The following is a 21,683-nucleotide window of genomic DNA, read 5'->3' on the forward strand; positions in this document are numbered from 1 at the left end:
GGTGTTTGTCATTTTCGGCAGGACTGCACGCGACTTGTGCCTGCGTGACCGCGAGACTAAACTGATCAAAAAAAGTTTTTTGCACCACCTGCAGATCTGCAAACGTGTGTGGACTTGGGTTCAAGGGGAATCAAAGAGTAAGTCATGAAGGCGGTGGTAATACTCGCTTTGAACAGTGTATTATTACGCAGGCGCAGAGGATAACTGTTAGCAACGTAAACGGACAGCATATTCGCTTTTTTACAGTCAGCCAGATTTCTGCCTGAAGTCTGGGGCGCCTCCCCCAAATTCGTCGCTCTGGCTACTCTGAGTTCCCCTATACTACATAGGACTCGATCAGTCTCAACTACTGTCCAGAAGTGCCGTGCAGAATTTGTTACTTATAGATACAGAACCGAGCGAGGTGGCGCAGTGGTTAGCACACTGGACTCGCATTCGGCAGGACGACGGTTCAAACCCGTCTCCGGCCATCCTGATTTAGGTTTTCCGTGATTTCCCCAAATCGTTTCAGGCAAATGCTGGGATGGTTCCTTTGAAAGGGCACGGCCGGTTTCCTTCCCTCATTCCTTCCGAATCCGAGCTTGTGCTCCGTCTCTACTGATCTCGTTCTCGACGAGACGTTAAACACTAATCTCCTCCTCCATATACATAACAGAAGATGTCCCCCGTTGGGTGACACAGGCTAAAAAACGGGACGAAGGGAGGGTAGTAGGTGTTATAAGATGCTTCAGTCAAAAGCAAAAATCATTGCCAACAATAATACCGATCCCATATTTCTTCACGGCAGCATAGTTTATTCACTGGCACTGCTTATAGGACAAATAAAACTCCAAGTGAATTGGGGAGGGGGGGGGGGGGGGAGACAGTAACCAATCTCGCGCCCCTCAGAGATTTAAGTATGGGGGAGCAGGGGTGGGGACTGCCACTCCTGACACCTTCCCTAACCCCCTATCCCCTTCCACGCCCAGTTAATACGCTATTGTCTGGAACGTCGTTGACATGAGCTGTTCTGCATTTAAAAGCGACGCAAGCGAAACTTCATTACCCTAAGTGCTATACATTCTGGCGTGACACATCTATAGAGCTCATTTCGTTAACAGTTACTCCTCTCCTTGCGGATGGTGAATTGTTTCATCAGTATTACTGTATTAATTTGATGATTGCTTGGGTGAAGTTCATTAAGTAGAATGGATTGACATGTCACTATTAGATTATTACATCCGTTGGCAAAGGTATTACTACATTATAGTAACAAAATAATGCCCGGGATTCGAAAAAAGCTACAGCTTTCATCAATGCTTCGGTCTTAGACGACTTTACTACTCGAGAATTTCTGTTTAGTGCACTTGTAAGACGTGACTGTAAAATTCAGTGCAATAATTTGTCTTTCGTTTGCATACTTCCCCCCACAGAGTGCTTACAACGGATCACTTCTGAAGACTCCGCAGAAAGGAAAACCACGGTGGCACGCGCTGGAAAACAGGTAGTGGTGGGACAAATGACCGGTTTTGGCTATTTACTGGCTAGTCGATTGTCTTTTTTGTTTAGTCAGTTTTTTTTTCAGTCGAATGAAACGACTGGATGAAACTAGTTATATCCCTGTTTTTGACTTGATCTCCGGATTTGAGTATTTTCATTTACATACTTTTTTCACCGTTTTCCGTTATACATTATCCATGACTAGTATTGTCAGACCTTCCAGAGACAAACCAAATCCTTATCCATGACTAGTATTGTCAGACCTTTCAGAGACAAACCAAATCCTTTAAAAAAGCGAACTCCCATGTGTAAAACGGCTTTAAATGTATGATTACTTAATGCGATAAATACACTACTGGCCATTAAAATTGCTACACCAAGAAGAAATGCAGATAATAAACGGGTATTCATTGGACAAGTATATTATACTAGAACAGGCATGTGGATACATTTTCACGCAATTTGGGTGCATAGGTCCTGAGAAATCAGTACCCAGAATAACCACCTATGGCCGTAATAACGGCCTTGATACGTCTGGGCATTGAGTCAAACAGGGCTTGGATGGCGTGCACATGTACAGCTGCCCATGCTGCTTCAACACGATACCACAGTTCATCAAGAGTAGTGACTGGCTTATTGTGACGAGCCGAGCCAGTTGCTCGGCCACCATTGACCAGACGTTTTCAATTGGTGAGAGATTTGGAGAATGTGCTGGGCAGGGCAGCAGTCGAACATTTTCTGTATCCAGAAAGCACTCACTAAGAAAACGAGATGCAAACGACAAATCTAAAAGGCGCTATTACTGCGTCCTAGATATTGTTTTAAGTGTTTGCAAGTATATATTTTCACGAGCAAATAAATGTATATGTTCTGAAATGACACTTCTACTCATTCAGTACTCAGGCATACGAATCTACTGTACGATGTTCGACAACAGTTTTCATTACGAATTTTGCTGTAGTCATTAATAAACTCGGTAATCATTGCCTCTTGTTACTATAATTCGATTTTTTCGTAAAAGGCACAGTCCTCAGTTTCGCCTTTCCGATGCCAAACTGCACAGCTGACAGCTCTCACAACACCGACAGTTTTGGGATGATCTACAGTTCCCACTACTTTGCGGAAACTTGACGTCATTTTGACGTCACACGCTGTATCGAAGACGGAACGCCGTGTATCGATTTTAGTGACGTCCGAAACGATCAACGCTCACCTCAAGTAGAGAAAACTTGAGGTTAAGGTTTTTCTTTACTCTGGGTACATTGACATCAATGTTAGTCGTTTATAAATATGTAAAGTTGTGCATTCATGGCGTCGGTACTGTGGATAAGGGATAAATTAAAGTTTTGGCAAGAATTAACTCTAAAACGCCTTAATCAATCCCGAAAGTGAAATGATTTACTTATTTACAAGCAGCAAAAAACTGAAACCAGCAAGCATTGAATCCGATAACATATATATTAAGTAATATTCATTAAGGTCTCTAAGTAAAATAAGTTTATTTTTAGAAACTCTGAAAACTAATTTAAGGAGTTGGTCTGTAATTATAAAGGATGGTTAGCTATTCTAGCGGACGAATTTAAGCAGCAACTCGTTTCTCTTATGTCCAACGAATAAATGCTGTTTGAAAATACGAAACATCGAGAATCTCTCGAAAACGGGTCGGTATTGGTAAGATTTGCTGTAACAAAATTATGAAAAACGTCGTATTAGTGGTTAAAGATTTATTGAGAGTGCATATCTAAGTTTCATTTTGACAGTATTACACAAACTGCTAAGAAGTACTAACAGCACAACACTGCTAGTATGAACAACGGCGGTAAAACAAAAAACGACGAACAAAAACACGACAGCGACGAGGACTACCAAAGATCATATTGATGCGCTCTTGTTTGACGTGGCGGGGGTAGGTGTACGGTAAATGGGCGGGGCTTGTGCAAATGTCCGGGGCTGTCGCCAACGTTTCCTGACGTAGGCGCGGTGTTGTTGTTTCAGGAGATACAGGTGACACCGGTCGAGGACGACAGCGGATGCGCGGCGTCAGAGCTGAAGGAAGGAGAAGATGGCTGCTCCGAGGCGTGGCGCTGGTGGCGCTCCCTGGGCAGCCCGCGCTTCGTGCTGGCGCCAATGGTGGACGCCAGCGAGCTGGCGTGGCGCCTGCTGAGCCGCGAACTGGGCGCACAGCTCTGCTACTCGCCCATGCTGCACGCCGCCGTCTTCGCGCGCGATCCCAAATACCGCCGCGACGCGCTCGCCTCCTGCCCCGAGGACCGGCCGCTCATCGTACAGGTCTGCCCGCAATCGACCAATACAGAGCGCCATCATTAACTACCGAGTGGTTATAATTAAAGTGCAGCTACTCACGGAGGTCCATTGTGTGTTGTAATTGTCGGACGGCAGCGATTTCCTGTCGGAGAGGTCACAGTTCCTAGTAATTGACGGAAAGTGATCGAGTAAAACGGAAGTGATTTCAGGCGTTCCCCAAGGTAGTGTTATAGGCCCTTTGCTGTTCCTGATCTATATAAACGACTAGGGAGACAATATGAGCAGCCGTCTTAATTTATTTGCAGATTTATCGACTAATAAAGTCATCAGAAGATCAAAACAAACTGCAAAACGATTTAGAAAGAAATATCTCAATGGTGCGAAAAGTGGCAGTTGACCCTAAATAACGAAAAGTGTGAGGTCACCCACATGAGTGCTAAAAGGCACTCGTTAAACTTCGGTTACACGATAAATCAGTCTAATCTAAAAGCCGTAAATTCAACTAAATACCTAGGTGTCACAATTACGAACAACTGAAATTGGAAGGAACACATAGAAAATGTTGTACGGAAGGCTAACCAAAGACAGCGTATTATTGGCAGGACACTTAGAAAATGTACCAGACATACTAAACAGACTGCCTACACTACGCTTGTCCGTCCTCTTTTAGAACACTGCTGCGTGGTGTAGGATACTTACCAGATAGGACTGACCGAGTGCATCGAAAAAGCTCAAAGAAAGTCAGCACGTTTTGTATTATCGCGAAATATGGGAGACAGTGTCATAGAAATGACACAGGATGTGGCCTGGAAATCATTAAAAGAAAGGCGTTTTTCGTTTCGACGGAATCTTCTCACGAAATTCCAATCACCAGCTTTCTCCTCCGAATGCGAAAATATTTAGTTGACACCGACCTACAAAGGGCGGAACGATCACCACGATAAAATAAGGGAAATCAGAGCTCATACGGAAAGATATAGGAGTTCATTCTTTCCGTGCGCTATACGAGATTGGAAGAATAGAGAATTGTGAAGGTGGTTCGATGAACCCTCTGCCAGGCACCTCTCAGCAAACGAAACATTTGTGCGTTCGTGCAACGGCTAAGAGACCATGACTTGCTGCATATATACTGAATTCAGTAAGTTAACAACCCACCTTAGTTGTCAAGGCGGTGGGTTTCAGATGTTGTTATATGAAAAAATAGGAAAAAATTACAGCCCACAATGGACCTCTGTGAGGACCTGCACTTTAGTTGAACCGCTTGATATAAGAAATGTTATAGTCCAAGTGACTTTCATGAATTTGGCCGTGAAGTTGCTGTCATCAAACAGCGGCCAGTGGGCTGCTAGCTGAACGAATCGAGTATTTGTGCGGCCCGCGGTTTTCAGCTGCATTTTATAACAAAGGCATCTATCAAGCCAACGGCCTTGCCACAATAATAACACCGGTTATTGTCACGTCACTGAAATTAACCGCTGTCTGGCTTTTCTAGCACTTAGATTGGGTGACCACCCGGTCTGCAGAGCGCTGTTGGCAAGCGGGGTGCACTCAGCCCTTGTGATTCCAATTGAGGAGCTACTTAACTGAGAACTAGTGACTCACGAAAAGTGACGATGTGCTGACCACATGCCCCGCCATATCCGCATCCGGTGACGCCCATCGCCTAAGGTTGACACGGCGCTTGGTCGGTCCCTTGGGGCCTTTTCGCATGGAGTTTAGAGCATGCATCTAGCAACTAACAGCTGCATCCAAAAGCATGAAGTACCGTTAACAGATTCTTTAGACAGTCCATTTCCTGCTCACAACGAGAGCGTGCAAAATGCCGTAACCCGATTTGTTAGAAACTCCACTCACAAGAACCACTTGAGTCCCAGGTCGCAAAAGGCCAATGATGTTTACGGCACTCGACGTCCGACATATTGTCTATCATGCAACCACAATATTGGTTGCTAATGACAACAGTGAACAGACCCAGAGTACAGCATGAGGCTATGGAGCTTAGTTGAGCTGCTTAGTCAATTAGTAACTCACAACAGTGCTACAGTGCTGCTAGTATTGATACAGAGCAGAGCAAAAAATGGTTCAAATGGCTCTGAGCACTATGGGACTCAACTGCTGTGGTCATCAGTCCCCTAGAACTTAGAACTACTTAAACCTAACTAACCTAAGGACATCACACACATCCATGCCCGAGGCAGGATTCGAACCTGCGACCGTAGCAGTCGCACGGTTCCGGACTGCGCGCCTAGAACCGCGAGACCACCGCGGCCGGCAGAGCAGAGCAGTGGCAACGGTAAACTAATTATGGCTCTGAGCACTATGGGACTTAACTGCTGAGGTCATCAGTCCCCTAGAACTTAGAGCAACTTAAACTAAACTAAACTAAGGACATCAAACACGTCCATGCCCGAGGCAGGATTCGAACCTGCGACCGTAGCGGTCGCGCGGTTCCAGTCTGTAGCGCTTAGAACCGCTCGGCCACTCCGGCCGGCGGTTAACTAATTAAACACTGCATTATTTCTACAACAACAGTTGCCGAAATTTACATTTCGTCACAAAGTAACCCAAGGAATTTCGCAGAGTGAGAAACAAGTGCGAGATGAAATATTACCGTTTCTCCAAGATGAAAATTGGAAATTTGTGGAAAGGTCTTATGGGACCAAACTGCTGAGGTCATCGGTCCCTAAGCCTACACACTACCTAATCTAACTTAAACTAACTTACGTTATGATTAACACACACACACACACACACACACACACACACACACCCGTGCCCGACGGAGGACTCGAATCTCCGACGGGGGCAGCCGCAAGGATCGTGACAAGGCGCCTGAGAGTCAGTGGAAAGTGTGTCATCGTATACGCTCGCTTGTGCGGGCAATCTATATGAGGAGTACAACGATGACGATATGTGCTTAACATGCGAAAGTGATATTGAAACAGGTGTAGAACCATGTAGTTCATCCTTGTCGGACAGGGAGCGACAAATCCCGTCACCAGTGAAATGTAGTAAGGGACGGAAGATCATTTGCAGCATAGTGAAAAAACAACTATGAACAGATTTTGAATAAGCCGGTAGCAATAAGACCGTGTAGGGCACAAGAAAAACTACGGATATTCAAGGGAAGACAAGGCAAGGTCACAAACATCGTTGTTTACGCGTTTCAAGGGTGCTCGACACTATTTACAGCATGTGCATGATAGTGCCTTGTTACGTTAGACACATCATATTAGGCGCCATATACACTAAAGCGCCAAAGAAACTGGTATAGGACAGCGTATTCAGATACAGAGATGTGTAAATAGGCAGAATGCGGCGCTGCGGTCGGAAACGCCTATATAAGACAAGTGTGTGGCGCAGCTTTAGATCGCTTACTACTGCTGCAATGGCAGGTTATCAAGATTTAAGTGAGTTTGAACGTGGTGTTATAGTCGGCGCACCAGCGATAGGAAGCTCTGTAATGGTGTGCAGAGCGTGCAGTTGGAGTGCTATGGGACCCCTGATACGTCTAGACACGACTCTGATAGGTGACACGTACGTACACATCCTGTCTGGTCACTTGCATCCATTCGTGTCCATTGTGTATTCCGACGGATTTTGGCAATTCCAGCAGGACAGTGCGACACCCCACACGTCCAGAATTGCTACAATTTTGTCCAGGAACACTCTTCTGAGTTTAAACACTTCCGCTGGCCAGCAAACTCCCCAGACATGAACATTATTGAGCATTTCCGTGCTGTCTTGCAACGTGCTGTTCAGAAGAGATCTACACCCCGTCGTACTCTTACGGATTTATGGACAGCCGTGCAGGATTCATGGTGTCAATTCTGAGTGTTCCTTGGCGCCCTACACGATTTTAGGCAGGGGCACCAGTTCCTTTGGCTCTCCTGTGTAGATTAACAGTGATTTCAAAGGAAGCAGTGAATGGTTGTATAACTTCAAACAGTGCTATACAACTGCAAGACCTAAGATAACGAAATTTCAAACAAAGCTTCCACTTGCAGATGCACGGCAAACTGCTGTATCAGCCCGAAAATTTGAAGCTGAGGTAAACTTATCCCATCGTTCAGTACGGATTTTGTTTTCAACTGCCACCAGTCGGGATTCGAAGAGGAAATGGATATGGAAAGAACGCTGAAAATTAGAGGTACGAAGAGAGTTGTATCAAAATCAACTAACATCAACATCTTAAAGCATTCGTACACAGTTATCCTCAATGTTAAACTGCGTGATAAATTGGCTGGAAAGTTATTTATTTGCTGCGAGTAATTTGGAACCCTCACGGTTCTTTTTCGTGTGCATGATCTTGCAGGGACAGTATGGAACATGTACGTCAGTGCAAGCAAGAAGAGTGGGAAAATGGGCGTAAGGAAACTACAGATATGGCACTACTTTTAGCCAATAGTTTATCAAAATAACTTGTTTGTGCTTGATTCGTGGTCTGCGTTCTCATCACCCCGTCACACCAATATGAGTCTATAAGCTTTCTTTAAGACTGGATACCTAGCTAAACGTCCTGCATGGTTTGTTAACTCCCAAGTAGTTCTCCTTCGAGTTCGATGTTGCGAACCTTTGTGATCACTGTGGCGCACCATTTTTCATTCGGTGTTCGTGGTGCAAGTTAATGGTTTGTTTTGAATATTTCTTGAATGTCGACGATGTCCATTTTGTGAAGTGTAATATATGCATCCCGTAGAAGGTTGGTCTTTGCACCTCCCGGACACTCATTTTATGTCGCTCTCCAGACGCACATGGTGAGTCATTAGCAGCTAATACTTTTCCCTTCATAATTGTTAACGCTAATCCGTAGATATTCGACCGTTTCTGAGAACACGATCGTAAAAGTTGTCGACAGAATTAAGACGCCTTTTAGCGCGCGATAAGCTGAGCTGAACTGGTGGCGTAGTGCCTAGGTCGCGGCCTACCATTTTTGCGTCCCGTATCCGAAACGCGATTATTGTTCTTTTTTTCATTTACCTGCCCATGCCCGAAGAAGGTTACTAAACGAATGTTTCTTATCACGTTAGGGGATTCAAGGGCGTCATATCAATTGTAAAATTACAACTGGGTTTCACAACAAATGTCATACATTTATTATGTAATTATGCGTTTATGGTATTTTTAGGGATTACAATCTTTTTAAATTTTCATGTTCTTATATTTCATCCTTATATCAATTCTTAATTCTTATATTTTGTTCTTGTGATTACTCTTCAGGAAGATCTGATGCTGATCGTAGAAAGATTCGAAACAGAAATTCCGAACACCAGGAGCATCGCGCGAAGGCACGTTTGCCACAGTGACATTTCTTCGTACGAATAACACTCGGGAAAGAAACGTCATTAACATTGTCGAAGATTTTGCATGTTATGTCACTGTCGAGCAGCATAGCTTATTGAAACTTGGACCATACACAGAAAAAAACTGGTATAGGCATGCCTATTGAAATACAGAGATATGTAAGCAGCCAGAATACGGCGCAGCGTTCGCCAACGCCTATACAGGGTGTTACAAAAAGGTACGGCCAAACTTTCAGGAAACATTCCTCACACACAAATAAAGAAAAAATATTATGTGGACATGTGCCCGGAAACGCTTAGTTTCCATGTTAGAGCTCATTTTATTTTCTTCCACCTACGCTCAATGGAGCACGTTATCATGATTTCATACGGGATACTCTACCTGTGCTGCTAGAACATGTGCCTTTACAAGTACGACACAACATGTGGTTCATGGACGATGGAGCTCCTGCACATTTCAGTCGAAGTGTTCGTACGCTTCTCAAAAACAGATTTGGTGACAGATGGATTGGTGGAGGTGGACAAATTCCATGGCCTCCACGCTCTCCTGACCTCAACCGTCTTGACTTTAATTTATGGGGCCATTTGAAAGCTCTTGTCTACGCAACCCCGGTATCAAATGTAGAGACTTTTCGTGCTCGTATTGTGGACGGCTGTGATGCAATACGCCATTCTCCAGGGCTGCATCAGTACATCAGGGATTCCATGCGACGGAGGGTGGATGCATGTATCCTCGCTAACGGAGGACATTTTGAACATTTCCTGTAACAAAGTGTTTGAAGTCATGCTGGTACTTTCTGTTGCTGTGTGTTTCCATTCCATGATTAATGTGATTTGAAGAGAAGTAAGAAAATGAGCTCTAACATGGAAAGTAAGCGCTCCCGGACACATGTGTGTGAGGAATGTTTCCTGAAAGTTTGGCCGTACCTTTTTGTAACACCCTGTATAAGACGACAAGTGTCTGCCGCAGTTGTTAGATCGGTTACTACTGTTACACTGTCGGGTTATCAAGATTTAAGTGAGTTTGTAAGTGGTGGTATAGTCGACGCACGAGCGATGGGACACAGCATCTACGAGGTAGATATGAAGTGGGGATTTTCCCGTACGTCGATTTCACGAGTGTGCCGTGAATATCAGGACTCCGGTAAAATATCAAATCTCCGACGTCGCTGCGGCCGGGAAAAGATCCTGCAAGAACGTGACCAACGACTGAGGACTGAAGAGAATCGGTCAATATGACAGAAAGGCAACCCTTCCGCAAATTGCTGCAGATTTAAATGCTGGGCCATCAAGAAGTGTCAGCGTGCGAATCATTCAACGAAGCCTCATCGATATGGGCTTTCATAGCCGAACGCCCACTCGTGTACCGTTGACGACTGTGCAACACGCCTCCCTGGGCCCGTCAACACCGTCGTTGGACTGTTGATGACTGCGTGCTCGGACGAGTCTCGTTTCAAATTGAATCGAGCGGATGGAGTGTACGGGTATGAAGACAACCTCATTAATCCATGGATCTTGCACGTCAGCAGGAAACTGTTCAAGCTGGTGGAGACTCTGTAAGGGTGTGGGGCTTGTGCAGTTGGAGTGATATGGGACCCCTGATACATCTAGATACGACTCTGACAGGTGACGCGTACCTAAGCATCCTGCCAGATCACCTGCATCCATTCATGTCCATTGTGCATTCTGACGGACATGGGCAATTCCAGCAGGACAATGCGACACCCCACACGTCCAGAATTGCTGCACAGTGGCTCCAAGAACACTCTTCTGAGTTGACCACCAGAGTCCCCAGTCATGAACATTATTGAGCTTATATGAGATTCTTTGCAAAGTGCTGTTCAGAAGAGATCTCTACCCCGTCGTACTCTTACGGATTTGTGGACAGCCCTTCACGATTCATGGTGTCAATTCCCTCCAGCACTACTTCAGACATTAGTTGAAACCGTGCCATGTCGTGTTGCGGCACTTTTGCGTGCTCGCGGGGTCCTACACGATGTTAGGCAGGTGTACCAGTTTCTTTGGCTCTTCAGCGTAGAAACCACTGTTACAGTATAGTACAAAAAGTAACTAAAAGAAATACGCACTGAGACGAACGCGAAGGACAGTTTTATTCAGAGATAATAGTTACATTGAAGTCACCGAAATTCATGATCTTCCAGTGAACGTTACTAAAAGCGGAACATGATTCTTAATAGGATGTGTGATCACCACAGGTGGCAATGCATACTCTGCAACGTGCTGCCTTTCTGACCAACAGGTTGGTAAGGAGTTTTTGTAGTATGGCGTTTCGTATCCCAACCAGCGCGGGTGACAACTTCTGGACGGTCTTTAGTTCATGTGGTCGTGCTGCCATACATCTCCGCTACGCATCCCACAAGTGCTCGGTGGGATTTAACTCAGGGGAATGGGCCGTCCAGTCGATACGCCGAATATCCTCTCGTGTCATGAGCTCCGCCACCTCCGCAGTTCAATGCGGACGCACTTTGTCATCCATAAAAATGAAGGCAGCGGCGATTGAATCCCTGAAAAGACGGAGATGGGGAAGGAATACAGTGACGCCGTAACATCATGCGGTGAGCACACAGTGCCGAAAGATTTGGAGGTCGGTCCGCCTATGGAACATTGTGCCTCCCCACAATATAACACCTCAATCACCAAAACGATCATGTTCGACATATTCCTAGGGTGGATTATGTGTTCCTACCTCTCGCCGTTTGAGGGTGGGCCCAGCACTGTCAAACATGATAGTTTTGGTGGGTCAACTGTTATGGTGTGGGGAGGTATAATGTTACGCATACTGATCCCCAAATCACTGAACAAGATACATTCTCCGGTCAAGGTTATTGTGACACTGAAGTCCTTCCCCTGTCCGTCTTTTCAGGGGCGCATTCGACCCTGACTTCCTTTTTATGGATGACAGTGCGCGACTGCATGCTCCAGCTGTGGTGGGGGAGATCTTGGAAGGAGAGGATGTTCGGCGAATGGTCTGGTCAGCCCATTCCCCCGACTCAGATCACTTCGAGCATGTATGGAAGCCTGGCGGAGACGTATTTAGCACATCCACATAAACCAACGATCATCCAGCAGCTGTCAACACATGCGGTGACTTCAGAGTAATTATTGCCTTTGAATAAGCGTGTCATTTCAGTTCGTCTCATGGCGTATTTCTTTCAGTCATCCTCTGTGCTCTGCTGTACTGTGCCAGTTCTTTCTCTTTGTGATCCAAGGTTCATCGAGCTAAGTTACGAGGGTTGAATGAGAAGTAATGCCTCCACCTTCGTTAATAGGGTTTGGATGAGAATGTTTTAATAAATCAAACGCAGAAATAATCCTTAGAATGTGATCTTTAATTACCAATATTCATTTTCCACATAATCACCAACCAATTGGATACATTTTTGCCAACGGTGAACAAGTTTTCTGAAGCCGTCACGGAAGAAGTCGATACTCTGTTTCCTCAACCACAGTCTCAGAGTTCTCTCAACGTCTTCATCAGAAGCATAATGATGTCGCCGCAGATCGTCTTTCATTATCAGGAACAGATGGAAGTCAGACGATGCTAAATCTGGACTGTATGGAGGATGCCGTACGGTGGTGAGCTTTCATTTCAGGTGTCAGCATCCGGGTACCCATCGTGGACAGATCTTCTGATAGCCAAGCAAAGTCGATCAGGTTCCTCTCAGAGTATGCCGATAAAATAGCTCCATATTTAGCAATTATATACAACCACTCACTCACAGAAAGATCCGTACGTAAAGACAGGAAAATTGCTCAAGTCACACCAATACCCAAAAAGGGAAGTTGGAGTAATCCGCTGAATTACAGACCTATATCACTAACGGCGATTTGCAGTAGGGTTTTTGAACATATACTGTACTCAGTCATTATGAAGTACTTCGAAGAAAACGATTTATTGACACATAGTCATCACAGTTTCAGAAAATATCATTCTTGTGAAACACAACTAGCTCTTTACACTCATGAAGTAATAAATGCTATCGACAGGGGTTGTCGAATTGATTCCATATTTTTATATTTCCATAAGGCTTTCGACCACCGTCTTCTAACCAAACTGTGTGCCTACGGAGTAGCCAGCCGGTGTGACCGTGTGGTTCTAGGCGCTTCAGTCTGGAACTGCGTGACCGCTACGGGCATGGATGTGTGTGATGTCCTTAGGTTAGTTAGGTTTAAGTAGTTCTAAGTTCTAGGGGACTGATGACCACAGAAGGTAAGTCCCATAGTGCTCAGAGCCATTTGAACCATTTGCCTACGGAGTAACGCCTCAGTTATGCGACTGGATTCGCGATTTCCTGTCAGAAAGGTCACAGTTCGTAGTAATAGACGGAAAGTCATCGAATAAAACAGAAGTAATATCCGGCGTTCCCCAAGGAAGTGTTATAGGCCCTCTATTGTTCCTGATTTATATTAACGAGATAGGAGACAATCTGAGTAGCCATCTTAGATTGTTTGCAGATGCTGCTGTCATTTACCGTCTTGTAAAGTCATCATATGATCAAAAATACTTGCAGAATGATTTAGATAAGATATCTGTATGGTGCGAAAAGTGACAATTGACCCCGAATAAGGAAAATAGTGAAGTTATTCACATGAGTAATAAAAAATCAGCTAAATTTCGATTACGCGATGAGTCACACTGATCTGAAGGCTGTAAATTCAACTAAATACTTACGAATTGCAATTACAAATAACCTAAATTGGAACGATCACATAGATAATATTGTGGGTAGAGCAAACCAAAGACTGCGATTCATTAGCAGAACACTTAGAAGGTGCAACAGGTCTACTGAAGAAACTGCTTACACCATGCTTGTCCGCCCTATTCTGGAGTATTGTTGTGCAGTATGGGATCCGCATCAGATGGGACTGACGGATGACATCGAAAAAGTACAAAGCGGCAGCTCGTTTTGTATTATCGCGAAATAGGGGAGATAGTGTCACAGACATGATACGTGAATTGGAGTGGCAATCATTAAAGCAAAGACGTTTTTCATTGCGACGGGATCTTCAATCTCCAGTTTTCTCCTCCGATTGCGAAAACATTTTGTTGGCACCCACCTACGTAGGGAGAAATGATCATCACGATAAAATAAGAGAAATCAGGTCCCTCACGGAAAAATTTAAGTGCTCGTTTTTCCCGCGTGCCGTTCGAGAGAGCAACGGTAGACAGACAGCTTGAAGGTGGTTCATCAACCCTATGCCAGGCACTTTTTTGTGAACAGCAGAGTAATCATGTAGATGTAGATGTGCAAAGGAATAATGTGACGCACTCGTTCTCCTGAAATGCCGATTGTGCTTGCGATTTCTCTGTGAGTGATACGACGATCGTCCTGAACCAGTCTGTCAACAGTTTGCTTGTGAAACTCTGCGGTTGCTGTCACAGGACATCCAACTCTTTGTTTGTCGCACAGGTCAGATGTTCCCGTCTCAACATCTTTAAACTTACACGCCCAACGACGCACAGTACTCACATCAGCACAGTCACCGTAAACTGCTTTCATTCTCTGGTGAATCTCCTTTGGGTTGACACCTTCTACTGTCAAGAATTCAATGACAGCACGTTGCGTAAATCGCACTGACCGATCGTTTGCGCAGCGTTGCATACTTTACACTGTTACAACACAACCGTTCAATGCTAAGGCTTCCCGCCAACTGGAGCTGTAGAGAAGAGGCTACGGAACAAGCCAGCACCTGCCGCATACCAATGCTGCCAACTGTTGAAGAGTTACGAAGGTGGAGGCATTACTTTTCAGTTAATCCTCGTACTTGGCTGTGACATTTCAACAGGAAGTTAGTTTCGTCTTTAAGTTTTGCACACTAGCGTGCTTCCAGAGACAGCTTAATTACAAGTGACGTTCATGAATTTGGCCGTGAACTAAGTCAAGCTGGCCACTTTTCTCAGAGGTGCAAGTAGAGCGGGCGCTGCAGAATCAGAAGATGTGGAGGGGGGGGAATTTTTTACTGTTTGTCTCCCAGTAGTGACAGCTGGTGGGTGTGTGGGACCTGTACCGTTTGGCTGTTATGGCGTAGGTTTTGACGCGGAAGCAACATGATGCGGCGGCGCAGTTCATTCCGTCCCTTTAGGACGTACCTGCACCTACCTGTGAACATTGTCTCAGCAGATCATCAGTAGGAAAGCCGAGCGAAACCTACTGTACTTCGACGTAAACCAAGCCGCAATTAAAGTCACTAATCTACGTTTCGGGAGAAAGCTTTCACACGAAATGACAGGTTGGAAATTTTGTCCTTCATTAATATATTCTGAAACTTAGGTGAACATGTATCACTGCCAAGCCCGTGCTAGTCTTAACACAGTCACTCACAATCCCTTTCACTCACGTTAGCAAGTTCATGGTGTTGCATTTCCCGAAAACGTAATAGCTAATAAAATAGGACTGTTTTTGATTGAGAATGCTCGACAAATATTAAGCCTGTCGGTACCTAATGCAGTCATAGTTCTTAGCCACCGACCTGCTCAATACGCCACGCGGAATTTTTTTCTCGTCACAAAATTCACTTAAAAATTCCGAAATTTCTACACACCCATCGGAATAATTATTCCGTCCTTTTACACCACTTTTGATGTAAGAAACTCTTCTATATCCGGCAACTTATCATTTCCATCGGAACTACTACTACAAACGTCCGAACTGTTTCATAGCTAGGCTCAGATTCTTCTACAATACACTGTCTTCTCTACCAGCAGAGCAAGGGCGCGAAGAATATTGCTTTATCATTGGCCAGTTTAGTCAACAGCCAATAGCAAAACAAAATTCTCTCGCGTCAGTCCGCGCTTTTCATCAATAACCAATCGCAAAATACTAAACCTAACGACTGCACTTTCTACCGACGTAATTATCTAAAATGCTGAAGTTTTGTTTATGCATAAAGTTATTTACTATTGTTATTTATGCCTGAATTAACTTTCCCTTTACCAGAAACTTACTTTACAATATATTCTACAAAAATCCCTTTTGTCCACATCCATACATCTTCGAAATGTTCCCACACTAAACCCCACTACATAACTCGTTAAACAATTATCTTCATATTAACCTTAAACCACACTCACGCATCATTCATACTGCTAAAACACATTTATAACATTTTACCTACTCAAAAAGACATAATAACACTTTATGAAAATACTAGAACATTCTATTACTTTAGTGCACTCTAGTGGGCACAATCGAAACTAAATCAGTCCCCTATCCAATATTGTCCTCCATCGGCTGATACATAAACTACGTGCGCGTCCAGTCTCGCGTCACCATCTGTCACTATCCAGCTCTGAGACACATCTCCCACTTAACCGCCTCCAAGGCAGGATCGGTATACGAAGCTACGCCTCATTGGGATGCGCATTATACACACGGCCTTTTCCAAATGCAGTACTTAATTGTAGCAAGCAACATTAAATTAATTAAAGCTCTTGTAGTACATGGCAGTGACGAGAACGGGGCCGGCCGGTGTGGCCGTGCGGTTCTAGGCGCTTCAGTCTGGAACCGCGTGACCGCTACGGTCGCAGGTTCGAATCCTGCCTCGGGCATGGATGTGTGTGATGTCCTTAGGTTAGTTAGGTTTAAGAAGTTCTAAGTTCTAGGGGACTGATGACCACAGAAGTTAAGTCCCATAGTGCTCAGAGCCATTTGAACCATGTGTGAGAACGGACGACGCCAAAGCGGCTGACCTGGTTTAATGTTTCTATTCGTCTCTGTAAGGTGGGATATTTTGGTCTCGTTGAACGCCTGAGGGGTTGGAGGGGCACCCCTCGCCTGCTGTTACTCAGGAGTTCCATCGCGGCCCTTGCTCGGCGATCTGGTCTGGTCCGGCCTGGTCCCTACCCTTCCCAACTTTTTATTCTCCTTGTCGTTTTACATATGCCGTTTTTAATATTTTATCTTTCCTAATCTTTTATCATCTTATCTGTGTTGCCCGTTCCTTTCACGGTAATAGTCCTGGTGGGATGCAGAGTGTGCGACCCCCATCGTGTGCTATCCTCCAGGGACCTCCAACTGCATTCTCGGCAGAACCACACCTCACTCCCCTCCTGCTTCTCCTTGATTTTTATCTCTTTCGTATTGTATCCCGCTTACAGTCGGCCTGAGGGTCGCAGCAATCCGAAACAGAGAATGATCGGCACAAAGCATTCTGAATGGTGCCAACTTACTTTTACTTGCTGGCAACCCCACAAAATGACTAAAGGAAAACAGCTTACCGCTTACCACATTTTCACTGCTCATGCAGTAAAACTACCGCATCATGCATGACGATTAAATTTATTACTTCATCGCTGCTAGCTGTAAAGCAACACATTTTGCAGACAGTATCCAAATATACCGCTAAATGGACCTAAAAAACAATATCATTGTACGACCAAGAGCCGGCCGCGGTGGTCTCGCGGTTCTAGGCGCGCAGTCCGGAACCGTGCGACTGCTACGGTCGCAGGTTCGAATCCTTCCTCGGGCATGGATGTGTGTGATGTCCTTAGGTTAGTTAGGTTTAAGTAGTTCTAAGTTCTAGGGGACTAATGACCACAGCAGTTGAGTCCCATAGTGCTCAGAGCCATTTGAACCATTTTTGTACGACCCATAGTTCAGGAGATATGACGTCATACACATTGATCTGCGTGAAAACGAAACTGCAAGGAGACACTCTCTAAAGACTCAGGTGAACTACGTCTGCAAATGTATCCGGAATATGTTAAATATGTGTATTACACACTGAGATGACAAAAGTCATGAGTTACCGCCTAATATCTGTCGGGCCTCCTTTTGCCTGGCATAGTGGAGCAACTCGGCGTGGCATGGTCTCAACTAGTCGGTGCAAGTCCCCTGTAGAAGTATTGACACTGCTGCCTCTATAGCCACCCATAATTGCGTAAGTGTTGCCATTGCAGGATTATGTGCACGAACTGATCTCTCACTTATGTGCTACAAATATTGGATGGTAGTGTGAGCGGCCAAATCATTCGCTTGAACTGTCCAGAATGTTTTTCAAACCAATCGCCATCAATTGTGGCCCGGTGGCATGCCACATTGTCATCCATAAAAATTCCATCGTGATTTGAGAAAATTAAGTCCAAGAAGAATATCATAATTCCAATCCCAAAGAAATCCGGTGTTCACAGATGCGAAAATTACCGAACTATCAGTTTAATAAGTCACAGCTGCAAAATACTAACACGAATTCTTTGCACTCGAATGGAAATCCGGTAAAAGCCAACCTCGGGGAGGATCAGTTTGGATTCGTTAGAAATGTTGGAACACGTGAGGCAATACTGACCCTACGACTTATCTTAGAAAATAGATTAAGGAAAGGCAAACCTATGTTTCTGGCTTTTGTAGACTTAGAGAAAGCTTTTGACAATGTTGACCGGAATACTCTTTTTCTAATTCTGAAGGTGGCAGGTGTCAAATACAAGGAGCGAAAGGCTATTTACAATTTACACAGAAACAGGGAGTGAGACAGGGTTGTAGCCTATCCCCGATGTTATTCAATCTGTCTACTGAGCAAGCAGTAAAGGAAACAAAAGAAAAATTCGGAGCAGGAATTAAAATCCATGGAGAAGAAATAAAAACTTTGAGGTTCGCCGATGACATTGTAATTCTGTCAGAGACAGCAAAGGACTTGGAAGAGCAGTTGAACGTAATGGACAGTGTCTTGAAAGGAGGATATATGATGAACATCAACAAAAGCAAAACGGGGATAATGGAATGTAGTGCAATTAAGTCGGGTGATGCGGAGAGAATTAGATTTGGAAATGAGACACTTAAAGTGGTGAAGGAGTTTTGCTATTTGGGGAGAAAAATAACTGATGATGGTCGAAGTAGAGAGGATATAAAATGTAGACTGGCAATGGCAAGTTGCTACAGAAGAATGCTGAACATTAGATGGGTAGATCGCGTAACTAATAAGGAGACACTAAATGGAATTGGGGAGAAGAGAAATTTGTGGGACAGCTTGACTAGAAGAAGGGATCGGTTGGTAGGACGTGTTCTGAGGCATCAAGGGATCACCAATTTAGTATTGGAGGGCAGCGTGGAGGGTAGAAATCGTAGAGGGAGACCAAGAAGTGAATACACTAAGATTCAGAAGGATGTAGGTTGCAGTAGGTACTGGGAGATGAAGAAGCTTGCAGGATAGAGTAGAATGGAAAGCTGCATCAAACCAGTCTCAGCACTGAAGACCACAACAACAACAAGAAGTCCACGAATGGCTGAAAATGGTCTCCAAGTAGCCAAACATAACCATTTCCAGCCAGTGATCGGTTCAATTGGACCAGAGAACCCAGTACACACCGTTATGGATCCACCATCAGCTTGCACAGTGCCTTGTTGACAAATTGCGTCCGTGGCATTCTGGGGTCTGCGCCATACTTGAACCCTACCATCAGCTCTTACCAGCTGAAATCGAGATGCATCTGGTCAGGCCACCGTTTTGCAATCGTCTAGGGTCCAACTAATATGGTCACGATGTATGGTTGCTGTTAGCAAAGGCACTAGTGTCGGTCATCTGCTGTCATCGCCCACTAACGCCAAATTTCGCCGTGCTGTCCAAACGGATACGTTCGTCGTACGTCCCATATTGATTTCTGCGACCAATTCACGCAGTGTTGCTCAGTGTAAGTGACATTTGTATCTATCCATCCTGAAGCGAGTGGAAACTTTTTTTAATGTGAATGATTTTCCGATACCATATTAGGCATAGTAATGTGATTCATGTTTTGGTGTTTTCGCGTCTTGTTTGCCCCCCTGTATGTAACTCCTAGCAACTGTGCCCCAGGCACAGATACAAATGTCACTTACACTTAGATGGCAAAAGTTATGGGATAGTGATACGGCCATAGTATCGTGTACACAAGGTATAAAAGGGCATTGCACTGTTGGAGCTGTCATTTATACGCAGGTGATTCGGGTGAAAAGATTTCCGATGGGTTCAGTTTTGGAAATCGTTAGGGAATTCAATATTACAAGGTCAGACTGCAGAAATATTCTGTAAATGGAGAGTCCAGTCTGCGTTGTCAGATGGGAGTTTTCACTGATTAGTGAGTAGAGGCCTCCTGGTCTCTGAGCAGTCTGCTGCATGGTGTCCCACAGGGTTCAGTCTTGGGTCCCTTATTGTTCTTAATATATATTATCGACTTGCCACTCTATATTCATGAAGATGCAAAGTTAGTTCTTTTTGCTGATGATACAAGTATAGTAATCACACTCAAGAAGCAAGAATCAGCTGAGGAAATTGCAAATAATGTCTTTCAGGAAATTATTAACTGGTTCTCTGCAAATGGACTCTCAATAAATTTTGAGAAAAAAAGAGTTTGTACAATTCTGTACAGTAAATGGCATAACACCATTGATAAATATAGACTATGAACGGAAGTCAGTTGCTAAGGTTGAATACTCATAATTTTTGGGTATGTGCATTGATGAGAAAGTGAATTAGAAGAAACACATCGATGATCTGCTGAAACGGCTAGGTTCAGCTACTTATGCTATTAGGGTTATTGCAAATTTTGGTGATAAACATATCAGTAAACTAGCCTACTATGCCTATTTTCATTCACTGCTTTCATGTGGCATAATATTTTGGGGCAATTCGTCATTAAGAGAGAAAGTATTCATTTCACAAAAGCGTGTAATCAGAATAATAGCTGGAGCTCACCCAAGAGCACCTTGCAGACATTTATTTAAGGAACTCGGGATATTCACAGTACCTTCGCAATACATACATTCACTTATGAAATTTGTCATTAAATAACCCACCCCAGTTCAAAAATAAGAGCGTTGTGCATAGCTACAACACTAGAAGAAAGGCTGATATCCGCTATTCGGGATTAAATCTCACTTTGACACAGAAAGGGGTGAATTATGCTGCCATAAAGATCTTTGGTCATTTGCCAAATAGTATTAAAAGCCTGACAGATAGACAACCAACATTTTAAAGCAAATTAAAATAATTTATGAATGACAACTCCTTCTACAAAATAGATGAATTCTTACGTATGAAGTAGGAACTGTAAAAAAAATTAATTAATTTGTGTAAAGAAAACTTATGTTAAAGTGACACGTTCCACATCATTACGAAATGTCGTATTCATGATCTATGGAACTAAGGACTAATATATGTATGTATATATGTGCGCGACCTGAGTGTTCTGTTCAGGTGCACACAGACCGTTAAAATAAAAATAAAAAAGGAACTGTAACTGTCTCATAAGTTTATGCCGAAATATAACTGAGTTCTCACGGAGCCCCCAACAATACTGTGCAGGTTATCAGTGTATCAATGTTCCAGTTGGTAGCACTCTGTCAGGGAACACAGTGAATGGTTGAAATTTTTTTATGTAATTTGGCTATGTATAAATCTAGCAGCCAACCAATCTTTCGTCACATTCCCCCTAAAATCCTCAACTACAAAAAAGAAAAAAAAGTCATTTAAATGCAGGCAGGATTTTGCGTACTACACTAACAGATTAAAGTTTATATAAAAAATAAAATTCGCTTAATTTCCTGTTTTTCTTCAGTAACTAGTTTGTGAATTGCCAGTACTGAATGTTGTTTGCCAGTGCGAGAACTGAAATAAACCTGGGTAGTATCTTGAGCGCACACCAAA

At 44.0% G+C, this 21,683-nt stretch overlaps 1 protein-coding gene across 1 annotated transcript in view; it reads left to right on the plus strand.

The window, feature by feature from the left end:
* The window catches only part of LOC126282491 (tRNA-dihydrouridine(16/17) synthase [NAD(P)(+)]-like), a 222,437-nt gene that overhangs the window by 159,703 nt on the left and 41,051 nt on the right, over positions 1-21,683 (plus strand). Inside the window, exon 2 of the mRNA XM_049982151.1 lies at positions 3,475-3,768. Within this exon, the coding sequence (XP_049838108.1) occupies positions 3,475-3,768 (294 nt within the window). The remainder of the gene's footprint in view (positions 1-3,474; positions 3,769-21,683) is intronic.

Source organism: Schistocerca gregaria, chromosome 1, assembly GCF_023897955.1.
Source record: "Schistocerca gregaria isolate iqSchGreg1 chromosome 1, iqSchGreg1.2, whole genome shotgun sequence".
Lineage (NCBI taxonomy): Eukaryota > Metazoa > Arthropoda > Insecta > Orthoptera > Acrididae > Schistocerca > Schistocerca gregaria.